This window comes from Furipterus horrens, unplaced genomic scaffold (genome assembly GCF_987537825.1).
Source record: "Furipterus horrens unplaced genomic scaffold, mFurHor1.1.pri manual_scaffold_11, whole genome shotgun sequence".
Taxonomy (NCBI): domain Eukaryota; kingdom Metazoa; phylum Chordata; class Mammalia; order Chiroptera; family Furipteridae; genus Furipterus; species Furipterus horrens.
The window spans coordinates 76,769,557-76,787,719 of NW_028327181.1; the positions used below are offsets into that span (position 1 = coordinate 76,769,557).

An 18,163-nucleotide genomic window follows, 5' to 3' on the forward strand; every position below is an offset into this window, starting at 1 on the left:
GTGAGTTGGGTCTTTCTAGTTTATGCCTCTGGAAATCATAAGCAAAACTTGAACTGTTTCCCAAGATTGATATGAGGTAATCACTGACCAATTCCCTATCATTTAAGAAAATTCTAATATTACAACTAATAACTGCTGATAGAGAAACTCAAGAGTTAAAGATTTTTTCTTTAGTTATACATGATAGGCTTAAGTGATTATGTATGTGGAAAGCTGTTGTTCCAGGAGCTGGAATACAAGACCTCTGAGACTAGAAGGTCCACAAGCAATTCGACCTTTGTGCTCCAGGGGGTCTGTAAGTGGAGGTGATGGTAGCTGAGCCACCGTGTTCCAGGGAGGGAATGGCAGGCAGTGACTTAGATAAAGAATTATTGATCATCAGATAAACAAATACTAGGAAAATCACTGCAGGACTGCAACTATTAATCTGATTAACCTTTTTCCAAACCCCTTATGTAACTTTTTCTTCTCCTTATAAAAAGGTTGGCTTGAGATGAGATATTAAGACGGTTTTTAGGGTATATAACCTGACGTCTTCTCAGATTGCCAGCATCTGAATAAAGTGTCCATGAAGATTCAATCCTTGTTTCTACTTGTTTGTTCTGGTAGTGACAGGAAGCATGAACACCGACGTTTTCGGTTTCACTATGAAGAATAAACAGTCACTGATTTCTCACTATATAATGCTTTACAATAATATACCTCTAAACCTCATTCCATATTTTGGCTAGTGTTCCCAGTTTGCAAACTCTTTTTTGTGTGGGCACAATAAGTTTTTACTAATTACTACTTTTGAGTCATTGGTTTCACTTTGGCTATTTCTGAACCCTTTTACACAAGCGTGGTTTTTGGCCCATTTCTCTTCCTTCGCGGTGACTGGGTGAGGAGTGCTTATGGAGATAACGGAATTCTGCACTAAAGCTATCCATTAGTACAGCCAATGAAAAAGGGTAGGTTCAAGATACCGTGATGACACCAACCAGGAGGACCTAACCTAGTCTAAGGGGTCAGGGAAGAACTTGAAGGGGAAGTAATCTAAACGCTGAGAATTAGGAGCCTTACAGAGACTTGAGGAGGAAGAATTTAAGGATTTCAGAGATTACTGGAGATTTTGTGAACTTCTGGTGAGAAACCTAGTAAGATTAAAAAATGCCAAGTATGTTAAATTACAGTCCAGAAGCAGTTGATTTTTCCGACCAAGTACCAAGGGATTCGCTTGTAAAATAACGTTTTACTGTCCTTGGTAACAACGGTCTAAACTACACTCCCCAACACTTGGTAGTTTAAAAACTAAAACTCCCTGAAATCCGCACAAATAGTGCGTGGCGGCCTAAAGCGCGCGCAGCCCATCGGGTCTTGTAGTCTAACGGACTCCGAGTCCCACAGAGCAGTGCGACAGGTCGTCGCGCCTGCGCAGAGCGGGCGGCGGGCCGCGTATAGTGAAGGCTCTTTTGTTCGGCAGAGGGGAGGGCTGTTGGCTGGGGCCTGCGGGACACCGCTTCAGTGAGGGGCTTGATCACGGCCGCCGGCCTGTTGCTTTTCTGGGCGCCACTCCTCCGGCCCGCCTGACGCCACGCGCCAGTAGCTTGGCACCGATTCCTCTCGTGCTCTTGGGCGCTGCTTTAAGGTGAAGAGTCTGCTAGAGGCGGGGAAGCGGCGGGAGGAGGTGTGGGGGGAGGCGAGCAGCGGCAGCGGCGGCGGCGGGAGCCCTCGGCGAGGGGCCGCACGCTCGCCGCGGAGGTTGGGACCGGCTCCCGCACCCGCCCCGTGCCGGGCTTTCCGCCGCGCGCTGGGGGCCGGACGCCGGGCGCCAGAAGGATGGAGAGGGCGGGGCGGCGTAGCCTGAGGAGGACGTTATCGCGATTAGGGGTGGGCCTAGCACTTGTGGGGCGCTCTTGGCAGCCTGGGTAGACTCGGATAACGCTAGTTGAGTTGGGTGGGCGGCCGCGGGATTGGGCTGGAGTGGGAAGATTTTACAGTAGATTGGGAAGGGGACAGGCTGGGCAACCTTGATTCTTGGACATGTGTGGGGAGGGTTCACGACTTCGAGACCGAGATTTAGAAATGTAACCTGAGAATTTGGAGTTTTGCCGGGGCTCTCAGAGGAATTTTGCGTACAAGCTAGGAAGAAGTAACTTCGAGTAAGTTGTAAGAGGGTGCAGGGCAGCCCAAGGTGTGCTACTGGAGGAGGAGATCTGTTGAATAAGTCGGGGAGAGGTTAGAAGGAAGAAGCTCGGTTCTACAGGGGCAAAGAGCTGTTTGTGTAGTCCGAGCAGGCGTTCCGAGAGTACTTCTGTAAAGTGGAGATAAAAGGGGAAACCTGGCTGCCCTTCATTCCTGATGGATCTTTAAACATTGGGGAGACTGTAAAAATAATGTGTGAAGCAGGATGGTACACGCTTTCTTCCCCTTTCCAATTTTTCTACTACCTTCACTCCATGATTCCTTTAGAAAGCTAAAAAGTCCCAAGTTCACCTGCTTTAAAACAGATTTTTTTCTTTAAAGATTTTCTTTATTTTTAGAGAGAAGGGAAGGAGGGGAGAAAGGGAGGGAGCGAAACATCACTGTGTGGTTGCGTCTTGCGTGCCCCCGACTGGGGACCTGGCCCACAACCCAGGCGTGTGCCCTGACTGGGAATGGAACTGGCGACCCTTTGGTTGGCAGGCCAGCGCTCAGTCCACTGAGCCACACCAGCCGGAGCTGTATTTTTGACTACAGGATACTAATAGTTTTCTAAACATACATGGAAAGAAGTAACTATGATATCTTCTGGGCTCATTTTAGTGACTAGGAAAATGTTTCTGAGTTCACAGCATTTAAAAAGGGAATTGATGCATTTTTGTCATTTTCTAGTAGTTTATCCTTCACAACCTCTCTTTTACATATTCTCTCTCTGGTGGTCTTAACAGATTTTGCATTAGAGTTGATAGATTTTTCGCTTCACAGGTTATTTCTCTGAAGAGTTTTGGAATAAAATGCTAATGGCTAGTTTATGGGCTCACATAAGATGGTGCCATGCCTCTTGTTCATCCAGTTGTCTGGCACATAGTAAGCAGTTGAAATTGTTGAATGAATGGCTAGGGCCTTGAGATCCTTTCTGAGAATTCCTTGTGTTAGTCAGCAGAATGAATTAACGTGCAATTATGTAATCAGTTTGCCTGACTTGAATCTACCACCTATGGCAGAGGAAAAGTGTTGCCTGTCTTAGTCTCAGTTTTTAATATACTCACCTGGCATTAAATACAGAAAAGGGATGCAGGTTGTGCAGATAACAATTTTAAGTACCTCAGGCAAGGACTAGGAAAAGCCCCAGGTTCTGGATTTCAAAAGCAAGTTATGTAGTTTGAATATTTTCTGCTTTAAAAATATATTGAAAGTCTTTTGTGTCCTTTGTATAGTTAAATAAGTATTTCCCAGTAGCAGTGTACATTGGAAGATTAAATAGCCTTTCCAAGGTTAATTGTAGAAGTTTTTCAAATATGGACGAAATTCAGATTCTCTATTTGAATTTAATAACTCGTGTTAAATCTTTCCTACCTTTAGTCTTAATGATTTGCTGATCAAAAGGGGTAACGTAATTTGTCTGTGAAATTGTGCCTTTCTCTTTAATAATAATAGCTCACATACTGAAGGCCTAATAGAACCATGGTACTTGAGAGATTAGTGTCCGTAACCTGGTTTTGTTGTATTATCTGTGAATGCTTTGGTCTCTGCTTTTAATTTCAATTTAGTCATAATTCTGGTCATTTTTCTTTCATTTTAAACTAAAAGATTTGCTTCGTATATAACTATGACCTACTAATATTTGCAGATCCCTTTGGCCTCTCATCCCAAATCTTTAATTCCATCCATAACAACGTACTGGGAAGGGGTTAGCAAAGATTATGGATACATCTCAGATAATATTCTAATTTTATTCACACACCAGTATTTTAGTCCCAGATCCTGGAATTCAAAGGCAGGGATTCCTTTAAAATGAAACCCCTGTTCACTGGGTATGTGGCACAAGTTCTTATTTTCTGCTCACTAAAGTTTTCCATATGGAAAGCATTTGCCTCACAAACAGCCACAGCTAACAGACTAAAAGCGTTTAGAGACATGAATCAAGAGGACTACAAACAATATAGTGCACACATCTTCACCTGCTAATGCTCAGCAAAGATACTTCTTCCTTGTTTTCCCTTTAGGGTTTGTAGGTCAGATTTATCTTGTTGATCATAACCTAAAAAGCTAACAGCTTTGGACTTTTACTCCTTGGTGATCTGAGGCAGGCATTCATCCTTATTGCCCATGTAGGATTCAACACCTCACACAGCGCCAGACCTATCTTTAATTGAGTGAAAATAGAAACAGAGTTCTTTGAGAACTGCAAGGAAAAATGAAATAATATTTAGCTTGGTTGTGTACGCTTTATGAAAGAAGGTGCTTTTAATCTGGGTCTTGACGGGTGGTAGGATTTTGACTGCTGGCCTTGGACAGGAGCGCACTTTTAAATAATGAGCAAGCCCTTCCATGCATGGAGGAATGTGCAGCAGACGTTCAGGTTATAGTTTTCTGTTTTGACAGCAGTGTAGGTTTTGTGATGGAAGTAGGAGTATAGAATGGTAGGAACGGTGTTAAATACTGTGGAGTTTGGACTTGAAGGAGGAACAGGGCTTTTAGAAAATTTTATAGCAGTTACCTGCCACTTTCCTGCTCAGTCCAATCCCGCCCAAACTGGTTTACACACCATCGACCTCAGACATGCCTCATTGCTTTTGTTCACAACAGTTCCTTGGGCCAAATTGCCCTCCTCCAATCCACCTTTTCAAATAAATGCTGTTGGAGTTTGGCTGCTGTCCCAGCTTTCAAAACCTTCCCTAATTAACCTAGCCATTTATTCCTCTACGTCCTGTAGTGCTTTTGTGGCTACTTACTGCTTACATTTCTTTTGTTAATTATTACATACCCTTGTCGTTTCTCCTGTTGAGATGAACTTCAACTTTTTTACGTTTTTATATGTTATCTTTCAGTCCTGGTTCTGTGTCTTACTATTGGGGGACTTTGGGAAGTTTTCTTTCCTTTGCTGGCGTCCGTTTCCTCATTTATGAAATGAACTTAAAAGAGTTGTTATGAGGATTGAATTAAGTGCCTTTATATGCATTAAGTGTTAAGTATTCAATGAATATTAGTTATTATTATGTTATTATCATTTACCCTTGAGGGATTCTCCAAAGTTTGTACTTGTGGGTACTCATATCCCGCTAGCCTGACCAAACAGCTCCGTTTGCCTGGATCTGAGAGGTTCCTGTAATGCGGAACTTTCCGTACGTTAGCCAGGGTGACTTACCCACCCTATAATCCACCCAGGCTCTTAGTGAATGCTTGATTTGGTTTTTGTTTTGTTTTGTTTTTTAAATTAAAAATAATCCTCACCCAAGGACATGCTTATTGATTTTAGACAGAGAGGAAGAGAAAGAGAGACATCACTGTGAGAGACAAACATCAATCAGTGGCCTCTCATCCACATCCCAACCAGGGATCAAACCCATGACCTTTTTTGATTTACAGGAGGATATTCCAGCCAACCGAAGCACACCAGCCAGAGCTTGATTTGTTTTTTAATTTATTTTAATATTTTATTTATCCCTTTGATTTCCTACATTCATTATTTTTGTAATTGAATGTGTATACATGTATTATATCATAATTAGAAAAACAGTTAAAAAATAACACACCCTACTTTCTGATTCATTGGATCTGGGTATCTGTATTTATAAACTTTAGGTGATTCTGATGCTAATGTAGGTGAAAGTTATTTACTCAAGGTCTGTTTTCCTGTGAATCCTTTCTTAGTAAAGATGGTCACATCACCAGACTAACATTCTGAATGTGTCACTTTAGTGCTTAGCTAAAAGCCGTACTGGTTTGGTTTCAGGTCTGTAGATGTTACCTTGTCCTCACATCTGGAATTTGATCCTTCAAGCTGGCAAGAAATCAGCATGGATGTTCCTGGGGTGGCCCTTTATTATTCTTGTGTCTGATGGATCAGGAGCTATGTCCACATTGTCTTCTCGGGTCTTTCTTATACCTTTTCACAGTACCAACTACTCAAAATAAAATGCCTAAGCTTGTATCTGATACTTGACAGCCTTCAAGTAGCATTGTCCCTCCTCTCTAGTTTCTATCTCCTAACTTCAGGAGTGGAGGGTGTGTGAAGAGAATTGCAACAGTTCTTTTTTCTCCTCTCTTAAAAGAGCTTTGAGGTAACAATATAGTCAATAAAATATACTTAAAAAAAAAGAGCTTTGCGGCCCTGACCAGGTTAGCTCGGATCGATAGAGCGTCATCCCAACACACCGAGGTTGTGGGTTCGATCCTTGGTCAGGGCATACAGAAGAAACAACCAGTGAACGCTCAGCAAACTGAGGATCGTGTCACTGCCCCCTTCACCCATTCGTTCCCTGTCTTCCTCTCTCTAAAATCAGTTTGTTTGTTTTTTTTAGTGAAATGAACATTTTATTTATTTGTTTACTTATTTAGCACATCCCTGAACGGACTGAATCTGCAACCTAGGCATGGGCCTTGAAGGGAACCCAACTGGTGACAAAGATGCCTCCCAGTTAACCGAGCCACACCCATCAGAGCTAAAATAAATTAAAAAAAAAAAAAGAAAAGAACCTATAAGTTCATGACTCTTGTTTCAGATTTACACCATTCCTGGATTCATTGGGACACTACAGATATATTTTGGTTTCTTTAAATTGGCATTTTTCTCAGTTGTCTCTCCAGACTACTTGCAAGTTGTTTAACTTCAAAAATTCTGAACCATCTAGCTTTTGTCAGTTTAAAAGACTCAGAAGACTGCTGGGCACTAAAAACAAAAGCTCTGTTACTACATGCTGATTTAATTAACAATGAATACCTTCATATTCCAGTACCAATTAAAATCATGCTTTTTTTTTTTTTTTAAACAAGGATCTCTCCCAAGGTCTTTTCTGAAAGAAAATCATTGTCAGTCATTTCCTTATTAACTGATGACATTGCAGGGAGGATCCATCTCAAGAGACCTCTCTCTATCCTTTCCTTGTACAGCCTGAGAGAGTCCTCCCTGTGTAGGTAGCTACTAATTCTGTGTGTGCAGCAGGGCCCCCTAACCCAGCCTTGCTGTATGTCCTTATTGAAGTGCTGTGCTCTTGGTTAATTGTGTGACCTTAGGTGATTTATTTCACGTAAATCTCTTCTGTTATCTATGAGGTGTCAATAACATCTGAATGGCTTGCTTCTCAGGATGGTTTCTGGCTTTGGGATCAAATAAGATATGTAGTAGCACTTTATAAACTGTGAAGTGCAAACAAAGGTATTGTTTTTCTAGGCATTTTAAAATGTGGCAGACCCAGTAAATACTTAGGTCAAAGTTATAGCATCTTAATTAACTAGATTTTTTATTTTTGGTTTTTAATTTTCATTGATTTTAGACAGAGGGAAAGGGAGAGAGGGAGAAACATCAATTTGTTGTTCCACTTATTTATGCATCCATAAATATGCAACCTTGGCATATCAGGACAAAGCTACTACCAACTGAGCTACTACCCAGCCAGGGCTTAATTGGATTTTTTGTCTGTAACCTCATGATAAGCTTTGAGAAGACTTGTCCAAGGACTAAGATTTCTAAGTTAATGCAGAATTATGTGCCCTTGTGTACACCTCTTGTGACTTTTTTTTTCCATATATTTTGACCTTTCAGTCAATAATTAGGGCACTTCTGATGTCATAATTTCGTTGCCAGGATGCTTAGGGAAAGTGGCAAATAGTGTTGACTAAAGGCATTTTTCCATTTTGCTACTACACTGATCTGAGTTATTTTGAAATTTCCTTGCCAACCAATTCCAATTGAGACCTCTCCTTCTAGATATCTCTGCTGGTGTTTAGAGACTGCCATCTTCAGGGAAAGGCAGCTTCTCTTGAAATAATGCATTTGGAAACTGTATGAGAATAATTGGCCCATCATAATATTTAAAGGGGCTCTTGGCTCTTCTGAAGTTACTAGATTCTATAGTAAGAATGGGTTGCGTATTTAGTCTACTTATTCAGGACCCTAGAGAACTACCTATAAATAAAGGGAAAAACTTGGATTGGGCAGCCGGCTGAGAATCTCCGATATAAAGAACCCAGACTCTGGAGGTAGATGCTGGGATGAACCAGTTAAGAAAGCTCAGAGAGAAGTTGGGAGTCCGTTTTTTCACTTCTTATTGAGTTGTTCTTAGGACAGTGAGTTAAGCAAAAATCAAGAGGCGTTTTCCCCATCTGGGAGGATTTTCTTTACTTAACCTAAAGGATTTTATTCTTATTCTATTCTATGGCTGCTACTCCTTGGGGCATGCTAATGATAAAGGGAGGAGCGGCCTGCAGTAGCTAGAGATAGCCAGAAGCTGTACTGACCCTTTGGGGTAACAAGTAGTAGCAGGATAAGATGGGTAATATTCAGTGCTATTTGTTGTTTGTTTGTTTTAGGATCTTACTATTTTAAAAAATTGTTTGAGGGGTAAGTTGGTTAATAACATAATTGTCAGGTGTACAAGATTATAAATCGACATATGCATACTCTATTGTGTGCTCCCCACCCGAAATCTAGTTTCCTTCCTTTATCATATAACTGAAGACTTTTTGTAAGACAATTAAAGCTATCAATGTAGATAACACTGAGCTTTAAATAGCTCTGAATCTTGAAGCCACAGTAAGGGTTATTAGGGGACAGATACTGGTTTTGGAGCATATGTAACCCATTGTTTTCTTTCCATATGGTCTTATTGAGAAAGGAGATGTCTTCCAATGTTTAAGTACAAATAAATGTAGGAAATCGTGTAGCTCTTTGTTATCTAGAGGTGATTGTCAGTTTATTTTTCTCTGCATTTTTTTAACCAAAGACCGACCATAAATCTTGCTGTCCCTTCAACCACTAGTGAAAAGAAACAAGCAAGGAGTAGCACTTGTTCTTGGGGGAAAAAAAAAAAAAAAAACTCCTGCATTTATCCAAAAGGAAAGTTAGATTTTTCTTTACTCATAAAATAACACTTGGCATATGCCAATCAGAATTCTGGAAACCTAAGAGCATTTCCCTTTAGAAGCACAGCCTCTGAATCAGAGGTGTGGTGAAGCTACACCTAATCTTGTCAAAGATTACATTTAGTCTGTTCCCTTCTGGAAGGGAAGGGAAGGAAGACTCCTGGCACTGTCTCTAAAAGATTAAGAGTTTGGGGAGAGGCAAGAAAAGCTGAGTCTTCAGTATATAAATGGGGGAGGAAGAGTGTTGAAAAGATACTCTTTAGATTTGTGTTCTGAAGGGGGGTGGGGGTAGCTTGGGTGTTGCTCTAGGCCACACCAAAAGCATCTCAGAAAACATTGTTTTGTGTGGCTCTGCAAAAGATCAGAATACCTTTAGTGGGAGAAGTGTACATTTTTTTCTTACCAGACATTAAGCTTCAGGAAGGCATGGACCATTTCTTATTCTACTGAATCTCCAGTATCCATCAATGTCTAGAATTTTCTAATAGCCAAACAAATGTTTGTTCTTTCATTAAGTCAGCATTGCTCCTATATGCAGACATATGTAAGCCTAAGCATCTGTAGATAATACAGTATTCCCTTACTTGTCGCGGGTATCATGTTCCAGACCCCCCCGCAAAGTAGGAACCTTACATTTATTCTACACTCTTAAACCTATGTAACTTTAACAACATACGTATACAGTACCGCAGAATCCTGCGATATAGCGAAAAATCCGAGATAAGTAATTAAATATAATATTTTTTTAAATCCCGCAATATAGTGAGGCCGTGATAAGTGAACCGCAATATAGCGAGGGACTACTATATAACTAATTAATAACGATGAAAACGTTTATTTCATATAGTCTTTAGATGGACTGTTTCTAAAATACATTCTATCTATACAGGCCAATTTTAAAGTATTCTGAAGAGTTTCTACTTACTCAGACTCCTTTTCACAAAGATATTAGAACAACCCACTTTAACCCCAAATTGGCATTGTCTTTTTAAATTTTATTTATTTTTACATTACCTTTTAGCCCACTCCCCAGCAGTCACCACACTGTTGTCCATGTCCATGAGTCCTTTTCCTTTTTGCTCAATTCCTCCACCCCCTAACCTCACCCCCCCCCCCACCGCCCCCAACTAGCTGTCATCCGGCTCTCCATCTATGAATCTGTCTCCATTAATTGGCATTGTCTAAAAATCAGACATGGTAGTAACTTCTTTCTTGTTTGGATCATCTGCCATAATCTTGATTATTTGTAGCTCATTCTGGGCAACTGATCCATCAATTTGTAGATTTTGGCCAGTTTTGTAGATCACTTTAGTTGTGTTGATATCGTATGGTGCCACCTACTGACACAAATTGGTAAACAAGGCTTTAAGCCTGGCAGCAGAGGTTGTATGAAGGACAAGAGACAATAAATGTATGGGGGACTAGAATTTTAGCACTGGAAAAACTCTTAGAGGTTACTCATCCTGATGATGTATTTTAAGAGTATAATCAGGTTCTATTATCTGTGGTAACTAAGCTCACCACCACCCCCATTTAGTTTCCAAATTATTGCAGTTCTCCGGTTTAGAGAATTTCATGCTCATTCTGACATTTCTCAGCCTTAGAAATAAACTAAGTAGAATGAGAAGTTAACAAGAAACTTGGCAAATTGTAAGTTAAAGGTGGCATTCAGAAAAGACTACATAAAGAACCTTAAGGGGACTTTAAAAAAGAGGGTGTTTTGCCCTGGCCGGGTAGCTTAGTTGATTAGTGCGTTGTCCCATATACCAAGGTTGTGGGTTCAATTCCCAGTCAGGGCACGTACAAGAATCAAGTGGTGAATGCATAAATAAGTGGAACAACAAGTTGATGTTTTTTCTCTCCCTCCGCTCCCCGAATTCCTCTCTAAATAATTTTTTTTTCTAAAAGAGAGGGTCATTTAACATTGTGGAAGAATGGGTTATAGGCATATACAAAGGGAAAATTAAACTAGATATTTAGTAAATAGGACAAGCTATTTCCCACAGTGAAAATTCAAGCCCGGTACTGTAATAAAATGGAAAACAGAATAGGAGAAAGGATGGACCAGCAGGTTATATGTATGTGTTTGAAATATATACATTATTTTTAGGAGGATTTTCTTTTAATATAATATTTTAGATACCGTGCTTTATAGTAAAAGGGCTGTTAGGAACTTTGTAACTTAGAAAGAATATGTGTAAAAGCTTTAAGAGGCTAATCAAGAATAAAAAAGTTTTGCTGTGAATTAGTTGGGTCTGTTTCATGAACTAGTTTTCTAGGTGACTATCAGAAAACTTCAGTGTGTGTGGAAGATGAATAGGCATAGCACTTAAATAAGCTGTACACACTATTAAAGTCATCTATGATGTCCCTGCTTTTCTTACCATTCATATATTCACCTAACCAACAAGAATGTGCCCTTATGTCCTTTTTATTTTATTTTATTTTTCATCATTTAGCAGCGTCACTCTTTATACTAGAAAGCTGGCGGGCACTATGGGGAAAAAACAAAACAAGAAGAAAGTGGAAGAGGTGCTAGAAGAGGAGGAAGAAGAATATGTGGTGGAAAAAGTTCTCGACCGTCGAGTGGTAAAGGGCAAAGTAGAGTACCTCCTCAAGTGGAAGGGGTTCTCAGAGTAAGTTTCACTGACCTGGGTAAATCCATTCATTTAGTCACCAACTATTTCTTAGGAGTCTAGTAATGTGCAAGGCCCAGGGTGCACCGATGGGTACAGTGTGATTCAGGCCTGGCCTTTATGGCTTATAGTCTTAACTAGGAAAATGATCTATATGTATAAAGTGCTATAATACAAGACAGTGATTTCTGAGGAGCAGTTTTGCATGTGGCTTTAGACTGATCCATATTTGCAAAGAGAAGGTTATATTCCTTTGAAAGAGGCAAGTTTTTAAATTTTCAGTTTGCACTAAAAAGTTCCCCCATCCCCCCAAGAGGTTTTAACTTTGCCCAGTGTTTGGTCTTCGGCAAAATCTAGTTAACTCCTCTTTTCCTAGGACACCAGCTTTTGTTCTTCTGTGCTTCTCCCTTGTATGAATGTGCTAACTTTTAAGTGGTAAGTGACCCACTGTGCCCTCTGATTTCAGTGAGGACAACACGTGGGAGCCAGAAGAGAACCTGGATTGTCCTGACCTCATTGCTGAGTTTCTACAGTCACAGAAAACAGCACATGAGACAGATAAATCAGAAGGAGGCAAGCGCAAAGCTGACTCTGATTCTGAAGATAAGGGAGAGGAGAGCAAACCAAAGAAGAAGAAAGAAGAGGTAAGGGTAGAAATAAGAGTTGTTACTAGCCAGAACTCTTACTGTTGTCAAAGAAGCTGAAAGCCAGATAATTTTAGCACTTCCAATCTACTGATTAAAAAATAATTTTTTTTTAGACTTTATTTCTTTATTTTTAGAGAGAGAGGGGAAGGAAGGGAGAAAGAGAGGGAAAGAAACATGGATCGGTTGTGCCCCATTGGGGACCTGGCCCGCAGCCCAGGCATGTGCCCTGACTGGGAATCAACTGGTGAGCTTTCAGTTTGTGTGGCAACGCCCAACCCACTGAGCCCCAGCAGTCGGGGCTCCAGTGCTTTTTAAGTACCAGCAGCACCGCTCAGTCCTGCAATCTTACATAGGCTAATATTTACAGAGTATTTGTGGGCTCACTATTCTCACAAGGCCACATAATCTACTTATATTTTATCTGAAGGCTAAAGAACAATTCATTCCTGTAAGTAGACAGTTTTCAATGTTTTAACCATTACAGGTCTGAGGTAGCCATTTTAATTTATTCTCAGCACCTTAAAGTAAGTTATTTTTGGAGTGTGAAGAAACCTTTGTGAACGTTTAGTTTGATTGAGATGCGTGTCCCTTTTACATGTGGGGAAACCTCAAGCATTTGAGACCTTGAAGGGATAATCAGTCAATGATTCTAAAAGGCCTGTGACCATGATATTGGTGAAAGAGTGGCCAAAGAGTGTGAATACATGAATCAGAGAAATGAGTAACTCCAGCCTAGCAGTCCCATATAGTTAAATTTGTTCAATCCCTCTGGTTTTTGCAGTCAGAAAAGCCACGAGGCTTTGCCCGGGGTTTGGAGCCAGAGCGGATTATTGGAGCTACAGACTCCAGTGGAGAACTCATGTTCCTGATGAAATGGTGAGTCTGCCAGTGGCTGTGTGTGGTTGTTGTTTTCTTCTCCCATTTGTTCCATGCCAGAGAAAAGAGCTGGACCTTCGAAATTCCAGTCACCCAAGTGTGAAATCTTTAAGATGGCATAGTCCTTCGATAGTGACCCTCGGCCTGACTGCCCACCTGGACTCATGATTTACAGGTAGGGGCCCTTAGGATTTTCAGACCTTTGGCCATTTTTTTAGGAGGTGGGAGAAAATCTAGAGTGGAGAGGGTATGGGGAGGAATCACATTTCACTTTTCTAAGTGAAAGGAAAAAATGTGAAATGTGGTTGAGCTACCCTCCCCTTCTACCACCTCCTTAATAAATATCGGGCTGGCCCCAGCTCAGAAATTCTGTTAACTTCTCTGGGTTAGGATAGAATTTCTGTAGCTCTTCTTTGTTCCTTCATCAGTACTCTTTCCCAATTTGTACAGGTTCTACAGTTCCACGATCAGCCAGCAGGGGTCAGCAAGACTTCCTTCCTATGTACTCAGCATGGAGCAAACTTACTTTTTTTCCATTAAATACAAACACTAGTGACAGTAATACTCCATGAAACAGCTTAATGGAAACAGTTGTCTTGAGAATCTTAAGAACTGTAATTAACCCAAAATTTTATATACTCTCCCTACTCACTGTCCAAAAGGCAGGCATTTTTTGCTTATTGAAAATGCTTGTACTCCCCCCTCTACCCCCCCCCCCGCCCCAAGTGGATCTCAGTCGTTGCATTTAAAATATAAATTAGGAGTGAATAATTCTAAGCCTTTGCTTATGAAGGCAGCATTCTAGGTACTTGGTCCTTTTGTCAGTCTAGAACCTTCTCTGAAACTCACATCCTTACTAGTTCCTCTCCTTTAGAAGGCAGTCAGAGGGGCCTGACTTCATCAACACAGAAAGCCTGTGTCCCCACCAGCTAAACATCTGTTGCTCCCTGTGCACTCCCCAGATGTTTACTGAATCTCACCTTGTTTTAGCTGATTTATTGCCAGCTTATAGAAGAAAAGGTTTTGTTTTAAGGTGCTGCATTGGGGAGGAAAGAATTGATTCCAGGAGTATGCAGTCCAACTAGAATACACCACTTCTGTTTGCATTTGGCCAGTCTAAGTTATAGCAGTATCTCTGTGTTGCTTAAGATTACACTCCTTTGGTTGACTCACTGCTGTGAGTAAAGATTATAGCTGAATATAACTGTACAGGTTAAGATTGATGTTGATTATAAAACCAAGTTCATATTGAAGTTATTTTCCTGGAGAGTAGAGATACTTGTCCATTTCCAAAAATAGCAAATATTCCTATGCAGTGAAGTGACTGGACTTCCCTCTGAGGGTGTTGCTGAATTGTCAACAAGGGGCGGCCAGCTTCACGTTCCCCTGCTGTTATACTCCTTTGCCTCCTGTTCTCTTGGGTCAGTTGTTCAGAAATATGCCATAGCAGCTTACTCTTGGGTTTTGTGGAGCTGTGTGGCTTTGGTTTATCTGTTGCTGGTTTTCTGGAACCTTTTGAGTGGGGCCTTGTCAGAGATCCTATCATATCTGCTGCCTGCCCTATACTACTGCTTCTACCTAGGACACTCCTAGTGACCTGAAGATAGAGCTTACTCCTTTGTCCCTTATAATATGGATGTGACTTTAAAATTTTAACATTTTCATATTCAGAAGAATATAGAGAATTATGTAATAGTCCATTCTTTCCTACCTCCCAATGTTGAAGAACCATTTCAAAGCACCGGGGAGTTGTGGCATATCTATGTGAGCATGGCATTTGGTAATGTTAAACAGTATAATCATGAGTCAGCAAGAAAGTGTCCACCTGCATTGGCTCTGGCCAGTGTCATACTGGTATTCAGTGTTATCCAGTATATCCAGCATGGGAGGAAATGCTATTAACAAAGCCAAGATGTCTCCATGGGCTCTTAGCAGCTGGCATATGGCTTTTGGAAGAGTGCAGTAGTCTCCCATCTTCCCTCAGAAAATTTGAGGTTTTTTGTTGTTGTTGTTTTTTGGGGGTTTTTTTTTGTTTTTTTTTTTTGCCTTTCTCAGAGATTTAGATGTGATAGTTAGGTCACCTACCTTTTGACAAAGATACCCAGAGAGGAGATCTACAAGGATGTGACTTAACTAAAGCTGATAATAAATGCTGCTTGGGCCATGTTAGCACCCTTCCCTAGCTTACGCATCTGGAATTAATATTTTTAAAGCTCTATCCCTTGGATGATCCAAGCTGGGAGACCACTAGCACCTGGTCTCAAAGTCTCTCTGTGCTTTGTTCTGCAGGAAAAACTCTGATGAGGCTGACCTGGTCCCAGCGAAGGAAGCCAATGTCAAGTGCCCCCAGGTTGTCATATCCTTCTATGAGGAAAGGCTGACGTGGCATTCCTACCCTTCGGAGGATGATGACAAAAAAGATGACAAGAATTAACTCTCCTGAGTACCAGCCCCTGTCACATCTGACTGTGGGTTTCAAGTGGGGAGGGGAACGAATTCTACTTGTCTTGACACCATAGAGGTGGCTTGAGAAGATGTCCTTTGAAGAGCCAGTATAGTTTCTGTGCCCTACAGCAGCCCAAGTGCTTTAAAGCCGTTCCATGCTGTATAGTTTGCACACCCATCCAAGTGGAGGGGAAGGAGAATTAAGTGTTTCAAGGCAGCCATTCTGCACTTTGCTGAGAAAAGCAAGGGCCTTCTATGAAGGACAAAAGTTGCAGAATGGGTGTGTGGGAGAGCAAAAAGATACTGTAGATCTTCAAAGAGCATCTCCACAACCCACAGCCTTCTTCCCAATAGTATTAACTGCATTTTTACAGCGTAGCATGTGTGTAGTTTTTGATTATTACTTGTGTATTATTTGGGGGTGGGTGGGGTAGGGTGGGAATGAAGGGAGATGGGTAGGATTGTTTTGTTAAAATTTGGGGCCATGTTGGGGAAATGGTGAAACAATGGATAGAGCAAACAACTAATGATTTGGTCCTGTGTCCAGAATATTTTATCTTTTCAAAAAATATCATTGCCAATCTAATTGAAGGACTGTGAGAGACTGTTTAAAAGCTGTGACTACCTGAAACTTACAAGCCAAGGTGTTCCCTGCCTGAAATGAATGCTGTTCCCAACAAAGGACTAAGCCAGTTGATAAGTTAGCCAAAGTTGCTATTTTGAGGATGGAAACTGGTTGAGAAGGGAACGAATCTTTTATTGGATCATATACATAGGCAGGTCATTCTGTCTTAGAGGTGCTAATTCTTGAAATTGACAAGAAGACCCTTTGTTTTCCAATCATGATGCTATAAATATTAGTTTGTTGATCCAAGTTACTGGCTGAGGTATTTGGGGAGGGGAAGAGGGTGACATAGGAGGCCTGAGAGTAAAGAGAAGGGCCCATTCTCTTAGAGTAGAAAACTCTTGGAACTTCTCTGTTTTTTGAACTTTGGACTCTGAAACCATTGGTGGCAGCATTTAATCACTGACAGCACAAGTTCATCGAATCACTTCAAGAGTTGGATTATTTCAACAGCCCTGGTCTCAGGAGAAGATTATACTTTCATACTGGGGCAGTGGTTCACTTTAAAAACACACACACAAATTCTTTTTTAATCCTAAGGAGGAACTAATACCCAAAATGCTGTCTTGGCTCATGAAATCCATCAATTCTTGACATGATCCAGACCTGCATCTAGAATTTCACTGTAAAAATTTTTTAGGCATGTGTTAGGTTTCTGTGAAAATTGTTTAAATGTAAACTTCATACCACACTGTCAGTTTTTGTCTTAATAAAACTATATAGATTTATAATCCTTGATTTGTCTTAAGTCTTGCCTGAAACCCTCCTTGCCTTTTATTGCCTTACAGGCTCAGCCTTTTGGAAACAACTTCCACACTTGGATGGTTTTATTTCTTGAACACTGCAGGCTTGAGAATCTGGCACCTGGCCTGAATCTTTGAGTGGTCTCGCCACGTTAAGTAAATATTTATTATTTATAATTGATACAAAGACTATAAATATTGTCTCATCATTCTGTCTTCATATTACTCAAAGGTTATTTGTTTGTTTAGCATTGTGACCTGATAGCACTTCCAAGCTGATTATGTTTGGAAACACGGGGTTTTGAGTTAGGCTTAGATCCTAGCTCATGTATTTCATAGGTTTGTGTGACCTTAGCGAAAGTAAACTTCCCAGAATTTTCAGGTATTAGCCTTGGGTTTGATCACTGAATTAAAATGTCATCTATTTTCTTAACCTCATTTTCTGCCTATAATTCTAGAATGAAAATGGGACTAACTCTGGTCATTTATAAAAAGGGTAGGTGGGGTTTCTATTGAGATCAAATCAGTGTAACAATTCAGATCTACTCTTTAGTACAAAGCATTTGTTTTAAGTAAACTGATGTGTAGGTACTTCATTCCAAAATCCTCCTAGGAGTTTGAGGAAACATAAATAAGGTGGGTGCTGGAAGGCCTTTTCTGTGCAGATATCTGAGTGTGTCCTTGTGATTGGCAGCAGCAAGCAGTCAGGCGCTAGGTAAGAGTTGGGGTGAGGTGGGCAGTGTTGTTCTGGTTCTGTTCTGCATCGTAAGATGCTCTGAAATTAGTCTTCAGCCTTGGTGTGCGTCCAGAACGTACTGCTATTCAGCTTTAGCCTTAACCTTTGGAACTTGCTTCATTGTCATTTTGGATCCCTGAACTCTTGTAAGACCATATCATTCTTTCCAGGGAAGACACTGAAATTGGTCACACATACAATGGAAATTGAAGTGGAGATATTCACAATTTTATTATCTTTAAAAGCCAATTATCACATTTCTAGATTCAAGGGGTTTTTTTGTTTTTAATTTACTGATTTGAGAGAGAGAAGCATCAACCTGCCATTCCACTCATTCATGCATTCATTGGTTGATTCTTGTATGTGCCCTGGCTGGGGATTGAACCCACAACCTTCAGGTATGGGACAAT

The 18,163-nt window shown here is 40.8% G+C and overlaps 1 protein-coding gene across 4 annotated transcripts; it reads left to right on the forward strand.

Annotated features, from left to right (window-relative positions):
* The first annotated feature begins 1,420 nt into the window (after positions 1–1,420).
* Positions 1,421–17,443, forward strand: CBX1 (chromobox 1). 4 transcript variants are annotated; one of them, XM_090257639.1, is made up of 6 exons: positions 1,421–1,627; positions 11,505–11,681; positions 12,148–12,325; positions 13,110–13,204; positions 15,494–15,672; positions 17,063–17,441. In XM_090257639.1, exons 2-5 carry the CDS (start codon positions 11,542–11,544, stop codon positions 15,636–15,638), a joined length of 558 nt encoding a protein of 185 aa, XP_090113765.1. In that variant the 5' UTR covers positions 1,421–1,627; positions 11,505–11,541; the 3' UTR covers positions 15,639–15,672; positions 17,063–17,441. The 4 variants fall into 4 exon arrangements, with proteins under 4 accessions (XP_090113765.1, XP_090113768.1, XP_090113764.1 ...); XM_090257642.1 differs by lacking the exon at positions 15,494–15,672 and having other exon boundaries at positions 17,063–17,443; XM_090257638.1 differs by lacking the exon at positions 17,063–17,441 and having other exon boundaries at positions 15,494–17,007.
* The last annotated feature ends 720 nt before the right edge of the window (positions 17,444–18,163 follow it).